The following is a 10758-nucleotide window of genomic DNA, read 5'->3' as shown; positions in this document are numbered from 1 at the left end:
CTTCTTAAGTGGCTTATTGACGTTAACATAATAGTGAATTCATTTGTGTATGGGATATTGGTACAAATTTACTTCATTGTGTGCAATGGTGTGGTTTGATGAGTTTATTTAGTAGGTCCCTCCTATTGTAAACGCACGCAAAAAAATGCTTCAAGCTTTAACCTGACCCCACCAAACCTCATGCCTCGATTGTAAACACAAATGCCATAAAACCCAATAAATTGATTTATGAAGACAAGTTCGACGTTGAGTGGATGTTTTGCATCAAATTGTGCCGCCAAGAGATCTTACACCAATAAAATGCCAAAATTTAAATTCATTGGACCCCAATTCAATGCTTGAATATACATATTAACAAAAAAGTTGATTTTTTTTATGCTCATCAAATTAAGGTTCTATATTTGTTTTGAGAACTATCAACATGAAAGTTTAATGTGTTAATGAAATGTTTGGCCAAATTATATGTAAATTGTAAAACACCATAGAAAGTAGCCATGTATATGTGTGTCCTTGTCCAGAATATAAAAAACATATTGCTGAGCTGTGACATATTGTCCAAATTAATGCTAACTAGTGGTGTCAATTTGCTATGCATCGATGAACCTTAAAACATTATATAGTGCTTACTATCACATGGTTATCTCTATTGAGATTATAAATAGTAAAGTACATATCAATATCGTCCATACTTTATTTACCAACTACACACCTCCATCCAAAATGTGTGTATATATATATGGTACGAAAGATAAAAAGGGAATCCTTATCCAGAGGCATGCAAACGTAATGTGTGACTAACTTTATTCCAACTCGAAATATAGTCTCCTGCAATGTTCTGATTACAGGATATGGTCAAGTTGGAGAAATTGAATATGTTTTTTTTGTATTTGACCAGATGAGAGGAAATGGAATTTTACCAAAGCCGGTTGGAAATGCTTGTAGTCATACAACCATGGTAGATAAAGGTCAAATATATTGTAAAGCCATGGTGATGAGCATTTATTACATATGTTGATGAGCATGTGAGAACGGAAGAATAATGACGTAGTATCTATCCACATATGGATAACGACATGAATGAACAATGAGAAACTACAGTTCAGTGTTTAAGCCAATGATCACATGAGATGGAAAGAAGATTCTTGTATGTGGTCACCGTTCTGTGTAGTTTTATACTCCGAGTCTTTGAGTTTTTTATTGCCCTATCACGGATACAACCTTTATAAGGTTGTTAGACTAATCATTTTGTCATGTATGTAGAATTTCTACTAATGAAGAATATTTTTTTGTTAAAAAAAAAGTGTAAATAACTCTAGCCATACTCTTTTTTGTATCAATGCATGCATACTGAATATGGAAGTTTATGGATAAGATTGTTTAACAATGATGTGAGTTCATTGTACACACATTAAATTCTACAACCGTAAAATTAAATTTGATATAGAAACAATAGGTTACGAATACATATAGTACATTATATTACTACAAATTAGATTGTCATTAAATCCTTGTGGTTAGAGTCCCATATATAATATGCAACAAACATTATGTAATATAATTGGCTCTAGAAAGACAACCCAATGAAAATAGGACATCAAATGAGGTTTTGAATTAGCACTGCTGTGCTACAAGTATTGTCTTTTCCAACAACTCCGTTGTAGAAAATAAATTTATAAAACTCCAAGTATTTAGGCTTAACTTTACTAGAACATGACTCACCAATTAAAATTGGGGATAAATTTCATTACCATCTCATGAATATGAGGCTTTTGTTGAGGAGGGTTATAAAGTCTTTTGGAAGCTTTTTTTATGAGACTGTGATGTATGACGGAATAATAACTACAATTACTAATGTGACTTGGAAAATATATGAGATTGGCATACACACATACACTAATTATAACTAGAAGATAATTGGTGACATAATTAACCTTAATGATGATAAGCATTTCCAATTCCAAGCAATTGTATTCTCCAAATTGAAAATCTCTATTAATCCATGCAATTACAATGTGGCGTGGTTCTCTTATATAGCCTTGTGAAATCAATGATAGCAAACCCCATCCGTTATAGAGTTTTCACAACTACCCATTGGATTCTAGAAGTGGGTTACTCTCTTAATTGCAATTTTATTTTAATACTACCTTTTCCTTACATCAATTTCCATTATGTTACCATACAATGAACACATTGGCATGTACATGATTATATTCCCTTGATTAAAAGTTGATTATTCATGTAAATTACCACCTATGCATATATACATTTTTTACAAATGTAATTATCTAGTTCGTCTTTGTGAGTATATTGGTGCTATGGACATTAGTTAGTGGTTGGCCACATTTGTTGACACCACAGTTTATGCACATGAGCTATCAAGAAACATAATCAACACCCATAGATAGTTATCATTGTTACTAACTTATAATGCATACGCATAATGTGTTTCCATTATGTGTATACGATATTAGCCCACATAACTAACAGTGATTATGATATTACAACGCACGAGTTGAAAACCAAAAAAGGAAATTAATATAAGTGACATTGCATACATTTATTGTCCACATGCGCTAAGGATCAACAATCATTCAAACTCACATGCTTTGGTTACATACTTGAGAGGGAAGTCACATGCATGCAAAAATATCATGTTCATTAACGTAAATACTTAAATTATTGTGGGCCATAGAGGAGCGAGATGATTAATATTTACAATTACATTAGGTTAAAAGACAAGATGTTCTTTCCCTTTTTTTTTAAATCTTAAGGAAAGTAGAACAATATCATGTAGGTATCCCATTTGTATGGGAAAAATCTAAGTCATTGTTGATTGTAGTGGAACCTTGAATTAAAGATAGTTTAGAGGTCACTTCAAATAATAAGATAGACCTCAACCAAAATCCTTCAAGGTGTTATGTTGTGGTGCACTATCTATGTGGGGGTGTTCGCCACATTAGTGCCTTCTTTTTTGTGGCACAATTGTTATAGTGCTTGCTTCTCATCCATGATGATGACCAAGGTTATGATATTGCAATTTGTTATACTAGAATGAACACTAAATTCACTAGGATTGGCTTACCAGCTATGTAGATGTTACAAATATGTGTAACATTGCATAGATATTGGTTTTAATACAATTTGTTGGCCTTAGTGTATCCATTGGGTTTGGTTTCATTTTCATCAATATGATATTATTCAAGCCTTCGCATAATTGTTGATTTCGCAATAAAATTGTTGTAATAGTGGATGAATTTTTTTGTGTACTAGAAATGGTGGGGTTCTATTTCCTAAAGCTGAATTGTGGTGTACTAGCAATGCTGGAATGCTATATCCTAAAGTTAAATTGAGCATTAAATAGAGCATTTGAAATGAATGATCATAGTGAATTAAGAATTGCTTGGTTTGAATTGAGTTCATTAAATGTAATGATGCATGCTTTTAAGGTGGAAAAATGTATTCTTGAAGCATTTAAGGAAGTTCAAATGCCATAACATAAGGTGTGGATACTTGAACGGATAAAAACTTGAATATGTTAAAATTATGAAGTGTCGAATGCTTATGTGCATGCGATATTATCATAATTTTGTCGGTAAATTACTATATGTTGCATTCTGAATGGTGCCCAAGCAACACATGCAATTTCCTGAGAAAGATATCTTTCAACAAAGACAACCACAGTTATCTAGAGGAACTAAGGATAATGCCATTAATCATAACTAAGGACTTATTTCATAATGCTTGGAGTTCATATGAATAACAAAGTGAAGCACCCTTGATAGTTGTAGATGATTGAAAAAACTAATACTTAATGGCTGTCTAAAATACAGCCTTTGTACACAAGGCAATATATGACACAGATTATCCAGCACTAATTCACAGACGTGAAATTGCATCGATTAGAATCAATGCATTAAAATGCAAATCATCAAGTATAATTGAAAGACAGTACATCAAAGTTCTACTCAACTTTGTTCACAAAAAATGGTAAAAGGAATATCCAATCTCCAAGACAACTCAAAAATATCAACTAGATAATCAGCTTACTAAGTCTTTGTGACTGCTAATTTAAAATATATCAAGCTGTGCTTAAACTAACGGAAATTAATTTGTGAAAGAGTAATGCAACAGTTTCATAAGGTCTTATTAGAGTGTAATGCTAAACGACAAGCAATGCTGTAAGGGTGGCTGAGGTTAGATTCCTAACTCTGTAACTGTAAGCCTGCAGTTAGTTGCAAAATCTGGAGGCATTGTCAAAAATTTGAAAAAGAGGATTTACAAAACATTGTTGGAATACAAGGATATCAGTTTAGGGTAAGATTCCTAAATATCCTCAGTTTTCTTTACTTTACCAAATGCCCCTAGATTTTGTTATTTCGAATTGTGGAAACGCTGATAAATCAAATGGGCATTGGAATAGACGAGCTTTCACTTACAGGAATGTTGAAAACTGAGAACCATATAGGAAATAAATTGAAACTCAAGGGTATTTGGAGGAGATTTTGTCTACATTTTAAATTCAGTTCAATTTTGAAAAATAGTTTTGTTGCTTCATGAAATTCACCTGAAAACAAAATATCCATGAAAAATCTCTCTATATATAAAATATCGCAACATAACCCTATCACATGGTGAATTTTCCTTTGAATAAAAACAGCAAAGAATTTGAAACTCCCATCAACTCCCGAGTAGATAGACCTCTTGCAATACATTGGCCAAAACAATAGGGTACACATTCAAACGATGTCCTTAAGCTGACGTTTTTCCAGAGAGATAATGCTCTAGCATATCATCTTCATCAATATCTGCAAAACAAATCTCTGTCTCTATCAGTTACGCAGACAAAGCCATACTTTGGTGGGCACAAAAGGTTTTAAGTATGGTACATACATTCTGTGAACATTATTGGCCTAGCAGTCAACATGGCTAAGACTAACGATATGGTTGTACACAGTCAAATCTGAAATGTAGCATCTTGAACTGTACTATGAAGAGGAGATTGAAGCAGGTCACAGTTTGAAATAGATTGAAACTAACATACCTCGTCCACACAATTCAAAATCATTTCTAATGAAGATCATAACAGTAGGCACAGCCCAATATGAAATTAATAGCATTTGCTATATTAGAGAACTGGTATTTGATACATGCATGGTGCTAACTCTGTTGTAGGGAGCAGATGTTTGGGGAAGCAGTATTTCAGCAAACTCATGGAATGATAGTCAAAATTGAAAAGAAAATTCTGCATCATGATCTAGGGCTTACAAGTGCAATTTGGTCCCTCTTTATGGGATCCGGAAGGTATCTGGATGGATCAAGTATGAACCGAATCCAGGGACATATCTGTAAATATGTTTCTGATGTGCTTGTCATGGCTATATTTGTAAATAGTCCTAAAGTCATGTAAGTATAAATGTGACTTAGGGCAACCATTTTGATAGCGTAGAAGGTTGTTGGTTGTTATCATTATTGTTGTACAGATAGATAGAGAGATAGAGACAGAACTTGTTTTTGTTGTAACTGCCGGTTGGCAAAGACATAAAGCTCGAGGTCATTGCCTCTGAGTCTCACATTGTACCTCCTCTTCTCATAGTGATAGTTGGAGTCTGTGGGCTCCCGTGGTTTTTCCCTATTAGGGTTTTCCACGTAAACATCTGGTGCCATCTTTGTTGTCTATGTAAGTGCATTGCTATTTTCTATTCATTTCTTCCATTGTGAGTTTGAGACTCGGTTGTGGCTGAGCGCTATTCTGCACAGATCGTCTTACGAGTGAAATTCTGTACTCCCTAGTACTTTTAGAAACTAGAAAAAGCCAACAGATTTCTATGCCCAAGAGGTGAAGTTGTGCCACCATACTACAGTGTACAAGATCACAAAAAGAGAATATGACCTAATGTACCAGAAACAGAAGAAATGTCACTTTGGAATGGAGTGTCTTGCACAGGACATTAGACATGATTTTCCTGTGTTACGGGCATGACCATATCCCGTGGTAAGTTTTACTGTATTCTATACACATAGATAAAGTGTGAGGGTTAAACGAGAGTGTAAAGAAGGAAAGGATTACTTTTAATCCTTGGGATTGGGACAACCCATTAGGACAAGTGTGAACTTGCTTGGGGGGCCTTAGGTCTGGATATAAATATGAGGCCTAGCCACCCTCATTTGATACATTATCGACTACGTCGAGATTCTGTCATTGTGGTGGGTCAACTCTTGTAGTGAACGCACCAGCACCAGGTACAACTCGACGCCACAGTGGTGCTATGGGACGCCGATCAAGGCTCGAGTCCGTCTCGATCCTTTCATTCGGGGGTGGTTGAGTGGATTGGCACCCTTTCTCTCCTCTCTTATTTTTTCTATCTATTATATCCTTATTTCATGCTTACATTAGTGGTTAGTTCTAACATCCAGGGAATTCCAACAAGGTTATATTAGCTTTCAAAAACATCCAATGAGAATAAACCCATCATTGAAGACACTAGGCTTGCTTTTACTCAACTGGTCAACCACAGAACCAACGTCATGGAGTTTGTATAAAATGAGTCTTCACACATTCATACACAATCTTTGCCCAAATAAAATATTCTTGACTGTCATGATAACTTAGTTTTAAGTATTTATTCACATATTGATTGGTATTATTCAAAAGTTAAATGAATTAAATGGATATTACTCACTCACACAAACACATTATGTAACATTGAAGAAAAAACACAAAGCTTTGCAAGGAGAGATCACCTCCATCATCAAAGTCTTCCTCAAAGTCCAAATCTTCTTCATCTTGGTCATCAATCTCCTCAATGATTGCTTTTGCCCCTTTCTATAAACACAGATTAAAATATTTGCATAATGAGCATAAAATTCATATCTCGGACATAATGACAATGTATGACTGGATGGCTATTTATAATTGGAAGTGTCTTTATTGACGACGATCTAGAAATGTGCATTTTTGACAAACAACACAAGATACATAAGCATCAACAGGCAAACCCTTACCCCTCCAGCCTCATACCAAGAACGACCAGAGAGCCTTCGTTCTTTTGATGCCATAAGTGCTGAATCCGGCATAAGCCTGACATTTCCAAATAACTTTGTTAGAAAAAAAACAAAATTGAATGATCAATCATAGAAAGTAAATGCAAAGAAACTAACAGACCATTTCAACAGAACTTAAAAATTGTTTAAAATATTATTGATCAACTAAATAACGTTTAAAAATATGGCTTCCTTTTACTCAAGTTACTTTCACCCATTCAGACATGATAAATACATATGTAAAATGATCCAAATAGACAACTAAAACCATACTCACGATGTATAATATTTTATCAGAGCTTCAATTATTTTTTCTAATCAAATGTGTACCGATAATGAATGAAAATATACCTTACATCCTACGCTATATGACGAACTAAAGAAAGTAGCAATACCTGGCTTTTTCAAGGCCAAACTAGAAATGTCTCTACCGTTACTGCTTCTCCATGTGGTTCAATAACCTTGCATAAAATAAAGAAAAATATAATTTTCAAAGATCAAACTGAGATTTAGAGTTGGCCGAATACTTTGCTTAGAAATCCATTCCATATAAGAGATACATGAATACCTAATTAGAGGATGGAACACAGAACTATGCACCATAACTATGCAGCACATAGTCATTTACCTCATCTTTGGCCTCCACATCACTATCTCCATCAGAGATAGAATCAAGGTTTTGATTATATCTTTCACGCAACCATTCTTTGGCAGAGGTTGCAAGTGTATACATCATAGCCATGCCCAAATTTTCTTCTGCCTGCACTGCTCGAAAAACATTTGAAATAGTCTCTTTTGCTCTCTACTTTATTAGATGCACTACTCTCCCTCTCTCTCACTCTCACTCTCTGAATGCATGATCTTCAAGACTCAATCAGACAACCATGCCAACTGAGCTACAATTTTTTGGGCTCTCTGGTTCACATACATTCAGACCTCACTGGATGTAATTCTATTGATGGAAACCAGTAATTCTACTGGAGGAAGATTTGGTCATCATGGCTTTTTGTTGTCCTTAATAGATGAGACAGCATTATCAATTGTAACATCCTGTTGGGTTTCTTGGTCCACTTTAGTTATTCCAAAGGTTTAATGTTCAACAAGAATAGCAAGACAAATTCAAAAAAGATCTGCTGCACCTCAACTAATAGAACAGAAAACTGACCTCTTCATTGAGTTTCTGTTTCAGATTATCCAGGTCGTGATTATTTACTCCACGTAAACTGCAAAAGAAGAAATATTCTGGAAACCCTAAAAAAACTAAAACTTTGCAAACTACTACAAAACATACTGGAGTTATTGAAAATCCAAAATCACCTTCTAACTTCTAATAATGGTGGCTCATCAGGATAGTTGTCAGTGTGTGCAAAAATAAGCCCGAGTCGTACTGCAAACCACATAAAATCCAATGACATGCATGAGATTACCTAGAAATATGGATTTAAAGTGAGGCCATGATTACAATCTCTAAAAAATGGATTACTCTTGTTGCCAAGAGTATTTTTCATGTCAAAATATACCAAAATTCAGTCACATCATCACTTTCTCTTCTTTACAAAAGAATGCTTCCATGTAGAAGTGTATTTATATTTGATGTTCCAATTTATTGACCATATGAATCTTTGGGTTCAACTCCATGCAAAAAAAAACCTTTGTCTTTTTCCCATATAAGACTTCGCCCTGTATGGCATTCCCATCCATGATTATCCCTTTGTTTATAAGGATTAGCAATAAATTCTGCTCAACTCTACGGGTAAATAAGCTGACCTATCTTTGATAACTAAGGTATTGGCTCTTATCAAAGTTTACAGACTACCAGAGAAGCTCAAAGAGTACGTACCTGGAACATCAGTTGGTTCCTCTTCATCTTCATCCTAAGAAACCAGCCAGAAGAACAGTCAAAAAAGCAAAAAATTGCAAATGAAAACTGAACGAAATGCAAATGAAACTCAAATAAAATTCAAAATAAATCCATTTGAAGAGAAAATAAAATCGAAAAGAAATTCAGATGAAAATCACAATGAAAACCAAATGAAACACGGATGAACTCATTGAAATCTGGATGAAATGCAAATGAAATCCAAACGAAATTCAGAGATGAATCTCAAATGAAACCTAAATGCAATGCATATGAGAATACCATTCTTTACCTTCGGAGATATAGTTATTTGAAAACACGTGAAGTTTGTCTTAAGTCCACATTCTGATGGATCCAATTCTTGTATATCATCCATAAGAATAGCCTTCAAGGCTTCTATTTCCATCTCCTGCTCTTGCTGGTAATCTTACAAAGGTTTTAACTGAAAAAGGTCAGTAATCTCTAAACTCTGAGAAAACACAACAAACTTACAAAATAACCTCAAATAGGGGAACATAAAATAAATTAGAAAAGCTCAAAAAAACATAAAGCTAAGTAAACCCATATGAGTGAGCCCAAACACCTTAGAGAACACAAAAACTAAAATACCTAAGCCAACCCTTAATCTGTGTAAAGACCACACTCAAAAAATCTGCATATAGACTTAATCCGACTGAACTTAACAAATTAAAATAATTTCCAAAACATGATAAGCATAGGGAACTACAAAGTGAACACAGAAACAAGACACTTTTCCTTTTTTCCTTTTAATGAAGGTAGAATTACTGTGCCAAAAAAAAAATCATCTATTACTGCGCAATATCGCGATCAATGTTTAGAGTTTTGGAAGATTAGATTCTTTAATAGAGAAAAGCGAAACATAACGAGAAAAATATAAGTACAAATGTAAAAGGAAAGAAAATAGCTTATGAAGAAAACATGTTTGAGAGGATAGCAAACCTGTCATGGCGACGAGAACAGAGATCGTTCGCTGAGTGAGACTGAGGCAGAAGCAGAGGCAGAAGCAGAAGCAGAGAGGGCTGTAATGTAATGATTCTGTAATGGTTATTACAATTTCTTATTTACTCAATATACCCCTCATGATTTTACAAAATTCCAACATACCCCTCCTCCTTTGTCTTTCCTCCCTCTTATCCCATGAAGCAAGGATCCATAACTTCAATTAAGGCATTCTAAATGTAGAAAGCTTGTACCATGTAATGCCCCAACCCCTCTCAAACAACCGTAAGCATCCAATCTTTACCTCATGCTAAGTCGTGGAAGACGGCCATCAGAGTGAAGTGCCTTCCATATGCACTACAATGTGAAACACCTCATTTATGCATTAAGCACAAATAGTTAGGTGCTCCCATCCTTGCACATATGTTTAATGGGGCCTTTCCAATGCATGTACCATGCGCACAATTGAATTTATTTGTTTCTATATTGATAATGTACATTCACCGATATTTGTCGCTAAAAATTGTCTCATTGGCCAAATTTAGCCTCTTGTAGATATTGATATATCCCTCTTTTCTCTCTCCTACCTCTGAATAAATGCAAGAAGAATACCCTCGTTGTTTGAAGGCATTTAATACAGTTTCCATTACTACTTTCTTATAAAAGCACTTATAAATGCCACATAGCAATAATAGCTTGATACATAAAATTTAAAGTTTTATGAATAACATGTATTGACTAGTTTTTTTAAAAGATCATATCACACTTGATGTGCTTGCATACACAATTCTCTATTCAACATTTGTTTTGCAGTTTCAATGATCTTTCAGGTGTGCTCCAAAGACCATTGTCTTGGAGGCAAGATTTTGGCAAAGAATTTTAAAATGGTGTAAGTTATG

The 10758-nt window shown here is 34.5% G+C and overlaps 1 protein-coding gene across 1 annotated transcript; it reads right to left on the bottom strand.

Annotated features, from left to right (window-relative positions):
- Positions 1-4464: 4464 nt before the first annotated feature.
- Positions 4465-10014, bottom strand: LOC147863458 (Ubiquitin-conjugating enzyme family protein). Its single transcript, XM_087320592.1, is given in 10 exon segments — positions 4465-4805; positions 6742-6823; positions 7003-7095; positions 7437-7502; positions 7670-7801; positions 8207-8264; positions 8359-8428; positions 8882-8915; positions 9192-9325; positions 9860-10014. Coding segments are annotated over 10 exon segments (732 nt in total). The 5' UTR covers positions 9867-10014; the 3' UTR covers positions 4465-4749.
- Between the last annotated feature and the right edge of the window lie 744 nt (positions 10015-10758).

Source organism: Azolla caroliniana, unplaced genomic scaffold (assembly GCF_043228905.1).
Source record: "Azolla caroliniana isolate FFs.n. ecotype wild unplaced genomic scaffold, voAzoCaro1.0.p SCAF_5, whole genome shotgun sequence".
NCBI lineage: Eukaryota > Viridiplantae > Streptophyta > Polypodiopsida > Salviniales > Salviniaceae > Azolla > Azolla caroliniana.
Note: the sequence above shows the minus strand (reverse complement) of the source record. Positions and strands in the feature narration are given on the sequence as shown.